This window comes from Panicum virgatum, chromosome 8K (assembly GCF_016808335.1).
Source record: "Panicum virgatum strain AP13 chromosome 8K, P.virgatum_v5, whole genome shotgun sequence".
In the NCBI taxonomy this organism is placed as follows: domain Eukaryota; kingdom Viridiplantae; phylum Streptophyta; class Magnoliopsida; order Poales; family Poaceae; genus Panicum; species Panicum virgatum.
The window spans coordinates 3115249-3133900 of record NC_053143.1 but is presented as its reverse complement, the minus strand read 5'-3'; the positions used below and the strand labels follow the sequence as shown (position 1 = coordinate 3133900).

The 18652-nt window shown below is 42.0% G+C and overlaps 1 protein-coding gene across 2 annotated transcripts; it reads left to right on the top strand.

Moving 5' to 3' along the window:
* The first annotated feature begins 375 nt into the window (after positions 1–375).
* On the top strand, positions 376–16403 carry LOC120643546. Of its 2 annotated transcripts, XM_039919934.1 has the most exons (6): positions 376–624; positions 1609–1804; positions 2784–2979; positions 11220–11600; positions 14424–15725; positions 15997–16403. In XM_039919934.1, the coding sequence occupies exons 3-6, from the start codon at positions 2962–2964 to the stop codon at positions 16093–16095; spliced, it is 1800 nt and encodes a 599-aa protein (XP_039775868.1). In that variant the 5' UTR covers positions 376–624; positions 1609–1804; positions 2784–2961; the 3' UTR covers positions 16096–16403. The 2 variants fall into 2 exon arrangements, with proteins under 2 accessions (XP_039775868.1, XP_039775869.1); XM_039919935.1 differs by lacking the exons at positions 1609–1804; positions 2784–2979.
* The last annotated feature ends 2249 nt before the right edge of the window (positions 16404–18652 follow it).

The following is an 18652-nucleotide window of genomic DNA, read 5'->3' as shown; positions in this document are numbered from 1 at the left end:
AGAAGTGTGTCATATAAGCAAAGTGAGCCTAAGCTTGCTCAAGCACAATCATGTACTACATAAGGCATCTATCACTAAGAGCATAGTCTCATTCTAAATGATATACACACGAAGCTCAGCATGCACTTATAGTACATAATGGTGAGAGTTAACATGGTGTCCTCGTTGGGGTCTCTAATTATTAGCTATAGTAAGATTTGTATTAGTTTAGACGACACAAATCAAACAAGACGGGAAGACCTGATTACATTAAATTTCACCGAGGTCAAGCCTTGTCAATTTGTATATATAAGGCCGCACACTCAGCAAATAATTTTTATTTGATATTAGTGTGGGTGGGTGGGTGGGTGGGTGGGTTGTTGGCTTTTTTGAGAAAGCTACCATCTCAACAAAACTTGCGTCATTTTAAATTATTGTAACGTTGAAATACCCCAGCTGGCCGGCATACACTTTTTGGAACGAAGCCCGAAGGAAGCTTCCTTTGATTGAGATTAGGCAAGAGACTTTGCCGAGGTTATTAGCTCAGCTCTATATAAGTCATCAGGCAGCCGCGTGTGTTATACGTACCTCACTGGAGGCAGCTAGCCTTGAGCCCTTGACGGCAATATGGCGGCCAATATCAAGGTAATTTGTTCCATTTCCACTATATATATGTAGCAGTAGTATAGCAGCAGCCGCGGCTGTTCTTGTTGGTTTGATTTGGTTGGTTGTTTTCCTTCCATCATAATCTCTCCTGTTTTATTTGCACACAAAAGAAGTAGTGTTTGTATAATGTGTCGTGAGCAAGTCTGTTTTTCTAATTAATCACATATATTACAACGTGAATGCTCACATACATACACATACTCATTTCTATAAACCCACACACTCTATCCCTACCCTCAGAAAGACTTAGCCGGTGGATTCCTGCATATATTCATCGATGGTGCCTATTAATACAAAAAAAAAAAGAGTCTGTTCCTAGTTGGAATTAGTTTCTAATTCAAGTTCAGTTCTGAATATGTAACAAAGATTTAGATTAACATATCCAATTTTTTGAAAGCTACGGTTATTGCCCTCTATGTGTTAACATCCAATCATCTATGTGTTAACCAAAAAAAAAAAGAAACTGTTACTGCACTCTAGAACTTGAAAATTTTAGCACACCATGGTTATTACTTGAAAATTATACAAGTTAAGTAATTATATATAACTTACATGTGCAGTCACTTGATTTTGAAAGGCTACGGCTGATAATAATCATCTTTGTGCTAGCAAAAACCGAGATATGGTGTTTTTAGGGTACCACTAATTTCACCTAGGAGAGTGGATGTGTATATGTGTTGTTCCTGCAAATTTCACAAACTTAAATTGCGCAATGGAAATATATATATATATATATATATATATATATATATATATATATATATATATGGGAAGACCTGATTACATTAAATTTCGCAGAGGTCAAGCCTTGTCAATTTGTATATATAAGGCCGCACTCTCAGCAAATAATTTTTATTTGATATTAGTGTGGGTGGGTGGGTGGGTTGTTGGCTTTTTTGAGAAAGTTATCATCTCAACAAAACTTGCGTCATTCTAAATTATTGTAACGTTGAAATACCCCAGCTGGCCGGCATACACTTTTTGGAACGAAGCCTGAAGGAAGCTTCCTTTGATTGAGATTAGGCAAGAGACTTTGCCGAGGTTATTAGCTCAGCTCTATATAAGTCATCAGGCAGCCGCGTGTGTTATAACTTATACGTACCTCACTGGAGGCAGCTAGCTTTGAGCCCTTGACGGCAATATGGCGGCCAATATCAAGGTAATTTGTTCAATTTCCACTATATATGTAGCAGTAGTATATCAGCAGCCGCCGCCGTTCTTGTTGGTTTGATTTGGTTGGTTGTTTTCCTTCCATCATAATCTCTCCTGTTTTATTTGCACACAAAAGAAGCAGTGTTTGTATAATGTGTCGTGAGCAAGTCTGTTTTTCTAATTAATCACATATATTACAACGTGAATGCTCACATACATACACATACTCATTTCTATAAACCCACACACTCTATCCCTACCCTCAGAAAGACTTAGCCGGTGGATTCCTGCATATAGTCATCGATGGTGCCTATTAATACAAAAAAAAGAGTCTGTTCCTAGTTGGAATTAGTTTCTAATTCAAGTTCAGTTCTGAATATGTAACAAAGATTTAGATTAACATATCCAATTTTTTGAAAGCTACGGTTATTGCCCTCTATGTGTTAACATCCAATCATCTATGTGTTAACCAAAAAAAAAAAGAAACTGTTACTGCACTCTAGAACTTGAAAATTTTAGCACACCATGGTTATTACTTGAAAATTATACAAGTTAAGTAATTATATATAACTTACATGTGCAGTCACTTGATTTTGAAAGGCTACGGCTGATAATAATCATCTTTGTGCTAGCAAAAACCGAGATATGGTGTTTTTAGGGTACCACTAATTTCACCTAGGAGAGTGGATGTGTATATGTGTTGTTCCTGCAAATTTCACAAACTTAAATTGCGCAATGGAAATATATATATATATATATATATATATATATATATATATATATATATATATGGGAAGACCTGATTACATTAAATTTCGCAGAGGTCAAGCCTTGTCAATTTGTATATATAAGGCCGCACTCTCAGCAAATAATTTTTATTTGATATTAGTGTGGGTGGGTGGGTGGGTTGTTGGCTTTTTTGAGAAAGTTATCATCTCAACAAAACTTGCGTCATTCTAAATTATTGTAACGTTGAAATACCCCAGCTGGCCGGCATACACTTTTTGGAACGAAGCCTGAAGGAAGCTTCCTTTGATTGAGATTAGGCAAGAGACTTTGCCGAGGTTATTAGCTCAGCTCTATATAAGTCATCAGGCAGCCGCGTGTGTTATAACTTATACGTACCTCACTGGAGGCAGCTAGCTTTGAGCCCTTGACGGCAATATGGCGGCCAATATCAAGGTAATTTGTTCAATTTCCACTATATATGTAGCAGTAGTATATCAGCAGCCGCCGCCGTTCTTGTTGGTTTGATTTGGTTGGTTGTTTTCCTTCCATCATAATACCTATGTTGGACAAGTAAGTCATCAGGCAGCCGCGTGTGTTATAACATCAGGCAGTATATATATAGTTATCAAGAATAACCTGGACAAGTGATCTTTGAGCATTTGAACGAATGACCTAGGGACAAGGATGTATGATCTCAATTTAACATTGACCAATAATAGTGGAAAACATCAATATTTGGATAAAAATAGAATGGTCATGGAACGACAGATAGGACATGGTTAGCTGATTATGGTGGAGAAAGGTATATCAAGAAAAACGACCAACAATTTTATTTAAGACTAGCCTCCTTATTTTGATTCTCAAGACAACAAAATTTAATAATTCGTACATCCTAAATGGTGAACACCAAATCTCTCATATTTAGGGGGTGTATCTAAACGGCTCAAACTTTGGTATTCAAAGTTCAGTCAAACTCAACGGTTTATTTTGTTTAACTTTGCTTTACTTGAGTAATACCTATGTTCAAATTCCAAATTTCTAGATGGTTTTACAAGAGACATAGGTCAAGTCATATACTGTTAACAATTTTAAAATACCGCCCGTAGATAGACGGAGATGGTTCTATATACATATATATATTTCAACAAGAACTGGATTCACTTTTCCTGAGTCAACTACCTTCAAGATGAAAATTGGCATAAATTAGAATACCTTAAGTAATACACAAATTTGAGCCAACTTTCCTAAACTGCGATTCCAAGCTAACGTAGAAAAGCTTTAAGTTTTCTTAACAGCTGTACAAAAACAGAGTTCAACCATACTAACCATAAACCAAATTTCATTTCTAAACTTGACTGGCATAGACTATGAACCGGCTTCTCCTAGCATTGAGAATTTGATGAAAAGCGATGCGGTAATATGTGAAGAAATTTATATGGACATGATACACAAAGCAAAACAAATGTATGACATGATACATGCATGACCTGCACGTCCTCACAAAAGAAAATATTTTTGCCAATCCAACTATGGCAATACACGGATACCCTTCGGTGGCACAATACGTACTCTCCCTATATACACTAGCAGTCTACTATGAACTTTCCCTACATAAGCGGGGTTAGTGTACCTGCAGAAAAATCACAATATATACATCTATTCATAACTACTACATGGCTAGAAGTTAGTTGATATTATATATATAGCCACCTGACATATCCTATGCTATATAGGGCTTACGATCTAATCTCTCCTAATCCCTTAATCGCAAATCAATGTAGATTTTTGAAATTCATTTTTTTTAGTCTTGAAAACACCAAAATAATATTTGCTGGTACCCCTGGTGCATTTCAGCTCTGATACCAGCTGTGACAGACCCGCCGAGTTAAAATGCTTAATTAAGCGTAACCGCCATCATTTGGCGCGTTAGCTTAATTAAGTGTAACTTGACAGGCTGTTTCCAACCCACAGGCCGATCGAAACACACCAGAAGTCTCACACGAAGGCGAGCGCAGAGGGTACCAACATGATAAAATCTTACAAAATAGTAAATAATATTAAGACTTTTACAAAGCAGCTTAAATTTAAAATTTACAAAAGAAAAGATAGCAGCTGATAAGAATCTAATTTACAGAGCATTTCTACTAGAGAATGAATAAAATAAACTAATAAAACAGGAACTACCGAGTCGTGAAGACAAGGCGCCACATCGAGCCCACCGATATGACACCTAGTTAGCTTCTACACCTGAAAACAATTTAACGACAAACCCTGAGGATACTAATACTCAGCAAGGCTTACCCGACCAGTGGGTATAACTTAGCCCACATATCTAGACATGCAAAGCTTTCTGGCTGGTGGTTATTTTTGCATAAAAAGCTTCTAAAAGTGAGTCCTTATTTTTCCACTTTTAGCCCAAATTCTATATATAAGAATCATTAACTAATATTTGCACCTGCTAAGCAATCATAACAACATGAGGTATTAATTCATGATAGATATCTCCAACATTACTTTAATTCCATATAACATTACTACGATGCGGTGCTGTGATCAAGGTGCTCATATCCGAGATGCGACTGACGGCGAATCGATTCGATTTAACCTTGCAAGGTGGACCTAACCAACACGGCACGTATTTGCCCCGTCGGACTATACATGCCAACCATTCCCCTCCCCGCCTCGAACTACAGGAACCAGCCCAACGACATATGGTCAGCCGAGCTCAACGTGAGACCACCAAAAGTAAACATGTGCAACCCAATTCTCCGCGACTACTCGACTCGCCCCAGGAGTTGGGTGCGGGTTCCTGTACTTTCGAAGCAAAGTAGTACTCGGCTTACCGGTTTCGACTACCTCCTACTCCCGGCATGCGGTTAGTACAATTCAAACTCGATCACAGGGCCAGACAACGAACGGTCCTTAACCGACACAGACGGGGCTAACTTTCCCCGCCCGGTCTCCAAATTCTTTTCCTTTCTTACCTAATTCAACATTCCATATATTTAACTTAACTAAATGCCCTATATCTCGCGAGTGACCCGAAATCACTCGACTTCTACCGAGTTCTATTAAGCATAGCATTTCTATCGTCTTCTACAAACTAGTACAACTCGAGGAAACCTAGGGATCATGCAACTAGGATTCCAATAATTCCTAAACCTAATGCACAAGTAATAGCAACATAAATATAGGTGTCATAGTTTGAAATAAAAGGATGTGCACCGGGGCTTGCCTGAGGATAACACTAAGTTAGTGTTAAAGCTATCAAGGCCTTGGGCCCTTCCGACCATTGGACCGGGTCTTCACGGGTTCCTTCCCAATCCTCCTTCTGATCCTGGGCTTCACGATCCATTCGTAGACGATGTTCTCACCACGGTTCTATATGAATGCATATGACGTGACAATTAAATGCACATGAAATAAGTAATGCAATTATAATTTGACAATCACAAAATAACTATCGACCGAGTATAAATACTACGATTTGCATACAACTACGCCTGCCAGCACTACTGCTACCGGTCAGACCGGTCTACAAAACCGGTTAGACCGGCCGGCCGAAAATAAACCCTAGCTAAGTCATATAACACTGGCTTAGCTCTCTAATTTAATTTAACCCGATTATTCTTAATTGTAAACTATTCTTAAATTTCCAAATATAACAACACATGAAGAATTCACTAACACCTCACTATGTTTTCTAGGCCGGAAACTTGTAGAGTGAACTACACATGCCAAAACTAAACCACTACCTCGGTTTCATAATTTTTGGACTAATAGATTTTGCTGAAACTAATTAAATGAGTCTAAACACCACTTAAACTCTACTATGGGCAAAAAGGACATTTCGCAAGAACAAACATTTTTCCCTTATAGATACAGACGTAACCAATCTAACCAAACTAACTTTGTATTTTTACCATTTTTCCTTGATTTATTAGGCAACCTGCAAGTTTTTGCTGAAATAATAAAAATAAAAAATAAAACAACCACCGGAGACTCCGGGTTTTACCCCAGATTCTCCGGACACAATGTCCGGAATTTCCGGACGCTCATCCGGAGTTTCCGGAACCCCTAATCCGGAGATTCCGGATTTATATCCAGAGTTTCCGGGAAAACCTAGATAAAAGGCCAACGACTGTGCACGCCATGGTGGCCGGCGACGCGAGCGACGCACGGCAGGGAAAAAGGGCCGGGGAAAGGGTGGGGAAGATGGAGGAACTCACCACGAACCCATTTGTGCGGTCGATTTGGGCGGAGGAGGATCGAGGAAGCGGATCGATGAAAAAGGGTGGAGCTCGGACGGTGCTCCCATGGAGGTCGACGGTGGAGGGCCGATTCCGGCCGGGAAAAGCTCGGGCGAGGCTCATGGAGGTGTGGAGAAGGTGCGAGGAGTGGTTGGGAGGGCTCTCATGGAAGGGATCGATGAACGGCAGCCGGGGATGGCCGGGGCGCCGACGTGAGCGAGCTCGGCTCAGCTTGAGTCGAGGAGGAGGAGGAGGAAACGAGAGGGAGAGAGTGAGAGAGAGTTTATAACACTTGGAAACAGCAAAATGACCAAAACAAAAGATATAAAGTTCCAGGTCCGGAGTATCCGGAAGAATATCCGGAGTATCCGGGTAAATCCGGAATTTCCGGTTTCATACCCGGAGTTTCCGGGTTCCTCTGGCTCCAGAATTTGAAATCGAGTTTTGAGTCGATTTGTGACTCGATTTTTACCCGAAGGATTAGGTCTCTAATTATCTAGTTAAGCCCTTGATTAATCTTGATTATAGGTGATTAATACCTGGGGTGTATATATATATATATATATATATATATATATATATATATATATATATATATATATATATATATATATATATATATATATATATACGGCGAGGCAAAAATGCAACAAGGTGCATTGTCTATTACGGATGCACAGACCCTATCGGACCACCAGTCTGCGCCCACGAGCAAATCAGCAATGAAGCCAACCAACCATGTGAGGCCACGTCATCCCACATACAACCCACCAGATGCTTACATGTGGGGAATCTTTCCTTGATTTGAATCTAAAAAAATGCGATATCTTCTGAATCGTAGATGTGATTTCAGATCCGTTTGAAGCATGTTGTTGGAAAAAAATATACCGAACAAAATGAGATCCATGAACGATATATTTCAACAATTTTTTTAAAATAATATGTAATTGCAACTATATGCACTCTGAATTGCAAGTGGAAGAATATGCCAATTGCAACTGGTCAGAACTAATTGCTGGTCACGAACCAGTTGCAACTCGGACCAATCTGGTTGCAACTGGACACGAACCAGTTGCAACTCAGACCGACCCCAATTGCAACTGGACGCGAACCGGTTGCAACTCGAACAGACCCAGTTGCAAGTTGCAACTGGACATGAATTGGTTGCAATTAGAACTGCACAGTAGTTGCAACTGAGAGGGTGGGTGCATTCTCTATACAAAATACACCCAGGTGTATTATAGCAATATATATATATATATATATATATATATATATATATATATATATATATATATATATATATATATATATATATATATATATATATATATATAGGGCCGGTCTATTTAGCATCCCGGGTGTTGAATAATATTCAACACCCACGGCGGAGCACCACCAGCACTCCGGCGAGGGAAATTTACGGTGCAACAATGTGAGTGTAGTAAAATCCTTAGATTATGCGCTTTCAATGTATAATTGGCCATGAAGACCCTGATTTGTCACGGTTATTGACTGTATTAATGCATAATTGGCTTTCAATGTGACTGATTGAGGAAAAATTACGGTGCAACATTGTGAAGGTAGTAAAATCCTTAGATTATGTGCTTTCAATGCATAATTGGCCATGAGCGTGTCATATCTTCCTGTGTTTGATGTAAATGTTTAGATGGAGTAAAAACTAGAATCTACGGAAGTAAAAAACTAGAACACACTTACGTGTGGGTCGTGGCATAAAAAATTTGTTGTTCCAGTCGTGTGTGTTTTATGGGATGCCTTGCCTCGCGTATCGCTGAAGTATAAATAGGATTGTCAGGTAGTAAAAAGTTGTGAATGAAAGTAGTTTTTCGAAGGTATAAGCGTCGTGTGGAGTGCATCTGTAGTGAATCTTGACTGCAATCACAGGACGGAAAAGCAAAAGAATGGGGTTCGCGGTAAGAGCAAATTACGGTGGCAATTGGGAGGGGTAGTAAAATTCGTAGCAATGTGTGTTTTTAATGTGTAATTAGCCGTGGAGACTATGGTTTGTCACAGTTATGGACTATATTAATGCACGTTTGACTGTCTCGCATGTTATTAAAACACTGCTGTACAGTTAAAAATGATGCCATCCACGGATGTTTGAGTTGCGGTCACATCAGCAATTGCAGAGTTGTTGGAATAATGCAGATGGAGTATAAAGTGGGATGTGTGGAAGTAAAAAATTTTGTGTTTCGTCGATGTTGCTATATAAGCACAATTTTACAAATTACTATTTTTTCGTCAAAAGTAGTAAAATTCGTGATTTGTATATACTACCTCCTTTTCAGACCTGAAACGTGCACTCGTACGTTTTCATACTTAATGATGTGCTTATATATACTCCACAAAATTTGCGCATACATCTAATTCCTGTCCACGTATATTACTATCCAACCTGTATTGCGCATCTGCTTTAATGAACTTTTGATTTGCCGGTGCTACGAGATATTCTAGGCGTGTCCAACGTTATTGGATTGACTCTATTTCTGTGTCTTGGAGGTCGACACCACGGACATTAGATGAGCCGTGGAAGAAAGCATAGTAGTCGTGCGCCATGTTTGATGAGCCGTAAATACAGGGCATGCAAATCTTTTGACCATATATACACCATGCATGCATGGAATCTCTATTTATCCGTTCAGGTAAAATTGCAGCAAGAGAGGGATTTCAGGGATAGTTAAAATGCATGCATGTTTATTAATGTGAGCGAGATTAGGGAGAGCAATACACTCATGCATTTGTATTTGGGAGAGATATTCTTGCATGAGTGCAGACAAGCGGTTGCTTTGCCTCAAGAGTGAATAGCCATGCATCATTATTTGGTTTAAAAACGTAGTTCAACAAGATTAATTAATCCATTTGTATCTAAGGAATATTTCTTGTTCAAAGAGGTAATTTTCAAACATAGAGAAGTAATATCTACAATAACTATAAGTAATTTTTGAAATTTCAAATAATATTTTAATGAGTTCTACAAGATTACTCCATTTGAATCAAAATATAATTCCTTATTCAAAGAAGTAAATTTTCAAACATAGAAAAGTAATATCTACAATAACTTTAAGTAAGTTTAAAATTTCAAGTAAGTTGTAGGAGTAATTTTCGAAGAAAGTAATTTTCACACATAAAGAAGTATCTTCAATGATTTTAAGTAATTTCCAAAATTTAGGGCAATACTTATCAGCATCTTGACAACAATGATCTTTTGAACTTCACAATGTGCGACCAAACAAGAAGTAATATCCGGTATATGCAATCACATATCTTAAAAATCACTAGATGATCACACAAAATTTGATTCAACAAAGATTAAGTGATGTACAAGCTGAACGGACAAACACATTAATTTCCCACTTTTTCCTGGAGTGAGGACAAAACCGTGTGGATTACCCACCACTTGCGGCCATTCACCATGAATCCCATGGCCGCGAGGAGGAAACAAAGCCAGTAACCATGGGATCGCAAAAATGATTTTTTGTTGTCTTGAAGGGATGCTCCTGCAAGAAAGCTACTAGTAGTATTAGTTGATTGAATTGAAGCAGATAGATCAGAATGTGAGATTGCTACCCGCAAAAAAAAAAAAGAATGTGAGATTGCTAACCAAGAGCATGCAGTGGAGATTTAGAAGGATATCCACCGCCTGCATGTTTCCTTTTGATTTAATCTGCTGGAACACGCACGGAAGAACGAGGATTTTTAGTGTGTTTGATTTTAACTAACCTGGTGTGGTACGTAGTGCCCGATCTCGAGGGCCTACTGGATCTCGGGAGCTTGCATGTGCAGCCATCCACGGTCATCCATTTTGACGAGGTTCATGCTGCTATCATGGATTCGGTCGTCATAGGGAAGCAGATGTCGAGGAAGCTCTGACCATGCCGCCATGCATTGGAATGGCGGGATGGGCACGGGGAAGAACGGCGCTGCCTGGAGCTCTAGTTTTTAGGAGGAAGAAAGGAGAGAGAAACTAAGAGAGGATGTGGAGCTTTATTGGCTCTATTAATGACAGTGGAGTAAACTGATGGTAAATAGCTACTTCCTTGACTGTAAAATGTAGGCCAAAGAATTGCAGGGTGTAAGTTTTTAATTGCATTGATGAATACCGTACCCACTAGTGGGGAAGTAATAATTACTAATAGTGAGCTGTGGATTTTACTCGCCGGAGCAAGACCAGCGCCACCGAGGTGTTGAATAGTTTCAACACCCTGTGTGTAAAATAGACAATATATATATATATATATATATATATATATATAATTTTTGAAGAATGCTATGGAATAAGCTATTCCTAGTGCCACTGCAACTATTAATAGCAGCTAACACTCTTGCACTCTATATCCAAAGAAAACTACAGTAGTTGATACCAAGCTAGATGGTGGTCGATATATTCTTGGTAAAGCTAATTATTATTAATTTCAAATGCAGGTCAAAGTAAGTGGTTCGCTCTATTTGCCCTGGATCCTAGTCAAGGAAAAGGAGAAACTCAATACAAAATTCACAGCAATGATTAGTGTAAAAGCACCACCATCGGTACATAGTGATGCCCTCATACCGATACACCTAGTTGTGGTGGTAGATGTCTGGAAGGGTACAATAGACGATCTGCTAAAGACGATGAAGTTCATCAGTGGGGTGTTCAATGAAGATGCGGACAAAGACCAGATTTGCGTCGTTGATGCATGCGAATTCAAGAATAAGAAGTTGACCATTATTGATAGTTGGATAACTCATGCACGAGAAAACCAGATAAATTACGTGCCCGAGAGTGGAACTGATCTTAGACTACTTTTGGGGCGCGCCGTCGAGGTATGTGGCTTCCTAAGTGCACATTGTTAAGAGTTTCCATATAAGAGAACTATATATGATCTATATCTTGTTCCGTCCGTCTAGAAATGATAATCATATTTGATGAGAGGAAAAGTGAAACTGGCCAAGGCCAGGCTAGGAACCCGCCCTGGGTAGTCTAGGAAATGGCCTAGGCTGGTTTGAGTTGTTGTTGGCTGGGGAAACCCAAACTGGCCCAGGGTATTTTTTTACTATGTTTTTGCAAATTCAGCCAATTCGATCCAAATTTGATCTTGTTGGTTTGCACGTGGTTTTCCAGTCCATATTTAGCTCTTCTGATCATATTCTAGTTGTCAACAATATGCAAGTTTAATTCAGAGCACAGAACTTGGATCAATATATTTGTGCAAATTGCCTCTGAGGTGATATTGCAAATAAGCACTTGGTAACAACTCCAGGTGTTTCCTACAATCAACTTGCTGAACCAATAAATTTAGCAAGTTAACCAATTAAAATATATAAGTAGCAATCTTAACTTATTTTCCTCTCCAATAGTTCCCTCTATTAGTAGTTTCCTATAAACAATTTTGCATTGGGAACCCCAAACTATTTCTAACCAACTAAACCTTTTTTAATAGTTTCTTTGTCTCTTACCATTTCCTTCCCTGTAACCCTTTATTTTCTAAAATTTACTCATGGATCCCATTTAACATGATCTCCAGAGAAAATTACCGGATGAGGAGCGGATGGAGTTCCTCTTGACTGCGAAAAATTATGAGTTGAGAAGAATATTTGCCAGTTTTTTTATTTTTAATAAGGAGCTCTTGTACCAAATGGTTGGAAGGGATTTCTCTTTGCTAGAACTAACGGATCGACTAGCAGTCGATCTAGTAGTCACAACTTGATTAACTTGCATGAATCGAGTACAGAGAGAGAGAGAGAGCTTTGGTCCTAGTGTATGAGAACTAGAGGGAGAGGGGGGGAGATGCATAGACCAGAGGCTTCGGCGTTGTTAGCCATGGAGTCGGTGGGGTGGACGAAGTCGACGGTGAGCTTGGTGTAGCGGTGGAAGGCGTGATGCAGGGGCGTCGACGTCGTAGCGCAGGGGCGGCGTCGAGGTGGTCGGCCGGAGTCGTGGACGAGGGACACCGGAGTGGTGATGCAGAGGCGGCGGGACGGCGAGGTTGACAGCACTTCCCGTCGCTTCAGCGCCCTCGCCGATCGGATCGTGGGTTGTCGATGGGTTTAGAGGACACGGTAAACTTTGGTGTCCGTGCCTCCAGCCCCCACCCTTACTTGTATTTGGCGCTGGGTGACGGGGGCCCGTCATTCACGAGTTGATTGAGTGCCCCTGATCAGGGCGCGAGATTTGAGGCTGACCCAACCGTTGGGCGGGTCTGATATCAAAACCAACACTCTTCCTTTATTGTGAAGTGCAGATTTTATTACTCATTTGATTCAGCTAAATCGCTGATCACCAAAGCCTATATGAACTGAGGCACTACATCCCATAAATCACGGGAACCACTAGAACTCTTACACCCATAGGCTGCTAAGCATCAGCAGTTTTATTACAAGAAAGAGGACAAACACACACACACACACACTCCATGACTGAATCTGAAAACAGCAGGAGTTTGAGCTCGGTAACAATCTCCCCAGAGCTGACAGCCTATAATCTTCACCATCGATAGCAGTTTTCACCGCGGTCGCATCGACTTCCAGGCATACTCGGTTCAGACCCATTCTTGTCGCTTCCCTCAAGCCTGTGACACATCCCAAGAGTTCGGCATGAAGAGCGTTCTGAAGAAAAGTTTCTTCTCCTGTGCCGGATTTTACCATCATCCCTTGATCATCTCTGATAATGAAGCCCCAGCCTCCCGAACCAGTATCGCTGTCATAAGCTCCATCAGTGTTCACCTTAAAATGACCGCTGCTGGGTTTCCTCCATTTCCGGACCTGACCACTCTGAACCTGATGAAAATCCGGCAATAGGCGATTTGTTTCTTTTGCCTGTAACCTGTCCGTCAGCACAGCAGTAAGGTACGCCACCTCCCTGGCTGTTCTCCTCCTTCCTTCCTCCCTCCATTTGTTCCTCTCCCCCCACCAAAAAGCCAGAGCAGCATCACAGTCATAAGTTGCTGCTTATGGTTCAGTTTGAGGATCTTCACCATCATTTCTTTTGTTGTAATTGCTTCAGCTAGGTCCTGTCTTACTTCTTCCAGGTTTAGCTCCCTCCCGATAGCTTTCACTTCTTTAAATTTTAGGAAAAGGTACGTGGCCACCATCTTCATCTAGTCTTCTGCACATACAGCGAACCATATCTAGCTGTATACCGTGCTGTTTTAGCACCTTCCACACAGCTAGCGTAGACTAAGCCGACAGAGAAAATACTTCATTTCTTGTAGTGGCTTCTGCCAAAAGTCATCAATTCGGCAATTCCTTTTTGCTGAAAAGGTCAAAATAGGAAGTTGCTTTACAAAACTCCTGGAGATGCTCCGACCCCTCCAACTCGGTAGATATATGCACATTTCGTTGTATGCTCCACGCCCAGCTGAACACCCCACCACATGATCCCCCCCCCCCCCCCCCCGTCGCCCCCCGTGAACAAATATGAAGCTACAATAATTGTTGGAGAAAGAAGTAAAGCTCTCTGTTCGTTTTATACACTTGGCACAATCATAAATTAGTTTACCGAGTGTTTTCGTTTAAGAAACTTCAATTTTGGATCAGTTGCTCAAGGAGGCGCGCATGCATGTGCCTTTGCTAATATAATGAAATCAATAATATTTATGTAAATCTTTGGCAGATGCATGTAACATGTGTTTGTTGTAACGAATACAGATCCTGGATAATAAGAGTGATGGTGCCAAGCGTGCTGGCTTCATCCTCCTCCTGTCGGATGGAGGGAGCCAGCAAAAGTTTGACGACAGTTCTATGAACGAGCTCTTTAAGGTGCTGGGTAGCAAGTACCCGGTGCATATCTTCGACTTGGACAGTCGTCATGACCCAGAGATGCTGCATTGTATTGCCAAAAGATCCAGAGGAACCTACTCCTCCATCGACAACAGCAACAACAACAACAAGCTGATGGAAGCCGTCGCCATATGCTTAGGCGGGCTCAAAAGTGTTGTGGCCATCAACACGCGCGTCAGAATGAGTGTAAAACGTGACGACACGAACCCAGACAGTGAGAGTAATATAAGCAGCCACTTCAAAATAAAGATCCAACCGGGGGACCACGATATCAGCGGGAGCAAGGAAGGTTTTCTCGTCGGCGACGGCGTCCTCTACGCTGGTGAGGTGAAGGACTTGATCGTGGACATTAATTTTAGTACCATTTGCATTAGTTCACGAACCCGATCAGCCACTCTTACTGCCACCGTGGAGTATGAGGACAGTTCTAGTTCACTTAAGCAGGCAGCAAAATGTATCCTGCGGCTCCTAGTCACAGGAACCCACAATGTGCCTGCCATGACAGCGTACAAAGAGTGGGAGCAATTGCTTCCCAATTCCATGGTCCTGCAACGGATGATCATGTTGGAGGTGCTGGAAAAGCTGATCGACGCGACGACGACCAAGACAGCAAAGAAGCAGATGACGGGAAAGAAGATTACGACGGGAGAGGAGCTGCGGAGCATGTGGAGGAACCTAAAGAAGGATGGAGAATATCTGAAGAAGGTGGTGGCCAAGAACGAGGAGAACAGTGACCTCCTCGACCTGCAGTGGATCGACAATGACATTGAGGCGATGGCGTCGTGCCTCGACGAGAAGGGGTTGGGGTTGGGCCACATCTACTCGTGGGTGTCGAGGTACCAGATGCAGCGCGCCACGACCACGGGCCTGCCACAGCCAACGAAAACCCCGTTCCTGACGCTAGACATGGAGAAGATGGTGGACAGAGCAAAGAATTATGAGCTGCCTATCCAGGAGCAGGAGGACGCCGGCGAGACGGGCAGGAAGAATGACGCGCCCCAGTTGAAGGCGGTGTCAGAGGAGGAGCCCCTGGAGGGTGACAAGTGTAAGCGTGCCCTAGAGCTGTTCAAACAAATCGAAAGCCGGCTGACGTGGTACAGAAAATGTCCGCCCGGGAGCTCCGACGGCTTGGTCTCCATCGAGAAGATTATTCAGCAAGAAATATACGAGGTGGGTTCACTAGTATCTACTCCCTCGATCTAGCGTTGCTGTTGGGAAGGGGGTGGTTTTCATAGTATACCTATTTGATGTCATAAATCTTTATAATTTTTTCTATAATTTTGGTCAAACTGTAGATGCTTTGACTCTCTTCAAGATTTTTGGAATGACTTACAATCTGGAATGGAGGGAGTATAATACAGTCTGAAATTAATTAATTACTGTATTAATTACAGTATTATGTACTCAGATACTACTGTTGCAACCGTGATTTTATTTGCAGGACGCCAAACAAGCCATCAACAATTGGCAGAGGACCACTTCTGGCAGCGGCAGCGGCAGCGGCAGCGGCAGCCAGGATGCAAGTAGCAAGCAGCTCTAGCTGGCGCCTCCTCTGCCCCTGCGTGAAGCGCCGCCATCAGGCACCGGCCGGCGGCCACACCTAAAAAAAGAACAGTAGTTCTGATAATACGATATATATGATTGTAGTGTGTATCGGATGTGTACGCCAACTGTAGCAACGGCAAACATACTTGTCATTTAGTGCTTGCTTTGCTTTCTGCTTGCATTGTTAGTTTGAAACTGTAATGGTATATATGGCTACTGGTTCTTCATGGTACTCAGTAAACATGAAATAATTAATGCTCTACAGGAGCATGTTGAGTTGCTGCCTTTCTCCAACAATTGACATTTTTGGTTCCTCGAAAATAAAACAATATGAACCACCCATAGCATCGAATATGTGTACAGTTTGTTTATGTTATGACTTGAGTTATATTAGGGCTTAGGATAAAGTTGGATTCGAACTCTATATCTTTAGGGCCATAAATATGAGGCAATCTCTTGTTGTAACCATGAGATACTTGCCAGGTAGTTTGGGTAGCGGCAAAGGCCAAGGTAGCCGCACCCGGATAAATGCCGGTGTAGCTGTTGTTTTATAGGGAGGAGCGTCTATAGTTATGCACTGATGATGTAGAAACATCACAAAATCTCGTTAAAAAAAGACACCATATCTCGGTTTCGTTCTCTTTCATATATTTTTCTTTTATATATGGTGTTATACTTCTGTGCTTTTCGGTTAATAACTGTTTGAGTCTGGATCTCACCGTGCACTTCTAGCTCTCTGCAACCTCATTTTGAGAGTTCGTGGATCTAATCATCTAATTAAATGGCACAGGGCCACAAGTTTAAGGGTCGTTGGGTATTTAACAACAAATGGATGGAGTGCAACACGTACTCATGAACGTGCAAGGACGTTCCTGATATAAATCATATATAACGATAAAAAAATATTTGTGTCTATTGAGATTAACTATGCATGTGTTCGTGCTAGGTAGTGGCTCATATACAACCAATTAGCCAAAAAGACTAGAAGAAACTTACAAGCGAAATAAAGCAACAACTTGATATAAGTACAATAATTAATAATAATGATACACGCGACGAACATGACGGCGGTCCACCCTTGCTACAAATCTTCCCTCTGTTTGTGTGCGTATATAGCAACAGAGTGCAGAGACTGGCAGAAGAACCACCAGGCAGGCATAGACAACACATATACTCCCTCCGTATCAGAATGTAGGTCATTTTGGCTTTTCTAAATTCATAGTATTTGATATGCATCTAAATATAACATATGTCTAGATACATAGCAAAATATATGAATATAGCAAAATACCATAGCCGCTCCTTCTTGTTCTTGTTCTTGTTCTCGTCTCCATTGCAGCAGTGCACAGGTAAGCTCCGGATCCGCTGGTCAGCGTCGGGTCGATGTGGACGTGGTTGCCGTTGACAACCGCATTGCTACCAACAAAGTAGTGTCCCGATGGAAGGAGTAGTGAACAGCGTCGACGGTCTCTTGGGAGACAAGCCAGCCGAGACGAGCAACAACAAACTAGTCTCTGGTTCCAACAACTAACTGCGTGTAAATTCTTGTTGTGGAAATTAATACTCCGATATTGAGCTGCACACGATGCTGCAATGGGGTTTTCCGTCTCTGCACAGCATGCAGTTGTGGTCTTTCCACTACATGAAAACCTCAAATAGGTAACACGGCATTAGTAACGGGCGCTAGAAGTCCGTTACAGAGAAGGACAACTGTAACGGGCTCGAAACAACGCGCGTTACCAATAATCCTGGCAGGCCCGAGCCCGACCACGCCACAATGCCCGTTACTGTTAAGTCACAATGGTAACAGGCGTTTGATGATCCCGTTACTTGGCAGTAGCCCGTAATAGTTCTTAAATACAACCGTTACGAATAAAGTCATCATTAGTAACGGTCTCTTAACGTCCGTTACAAAAAGTACTAATAACTGTAACGGTTGGTTTATGACCGTTACTAATAGTACAACTATGAGTAACGGACTTTAAAGCCCCTTACTGATGTTCTGTTCTGGTAACGTGAGTAAGTAGCTGTTACATATACCCACTTAATGCCCGTTATTGGTACTGTAGCAATAATTGAGTGGAGCACTGTAGCATCACTGTAGCAGCGTCGTCCTCGTCCTCCCGCTGCGAGAGGCTGCGGCAGCCAGCGGTCCTTTGCCGCTGTGACTGCCGCCTCTGCACGCCCCTCTGCCTCCTCCATGACCCTCAATCGCGGCTCCACCACCCTCCGGCTGCACTTGGCGCCTTCTGCGCGCGTACGTGGTCGTCATCGCCGCCGGTCCCGTCGGCCGTCGTCTCTCCAGCACCCTCAAGCCGGCGGGCGTCCTCCTGGCGCTGTCGCAGCCTTAATTCCCCGTTGCTCCGGTCGTTCGCCGCCGCGATTGCCGCCTCCTTCGTCTGTTTGCGCCTCCACCTTCGACTGTCACCTACTCCGGTGCCTCTGCTCGCCGTTCTGCACGAGCACGCGGCTCCACCCGGCTCTGCCTACACTGCGCCTTCTGCAGCGCAGCAGCGTGCTCCACTCATCGTCACCGCAGCTGCGCCGCCCGT

Bases quoted from the DNA above. Each gene is read 5' to 3' on its own strand.
- LOC120643546 (XM_039919935.1), top strand. The intron at 11,601-14,423 runs GTATGTGGCTTC...TAACGAATACAG, and splicing joins TTTTGGGGCGCGCCGTCGAG to ATCCTGGATAATAAGAGTGA. The intron at 15,726-15,996 runs GTGGGTTCACTA...TTTTATTTGCAG, and splicing joins TTCAGCAAGAAATATACGAG to GACGCCAAACAAGCCATCAA.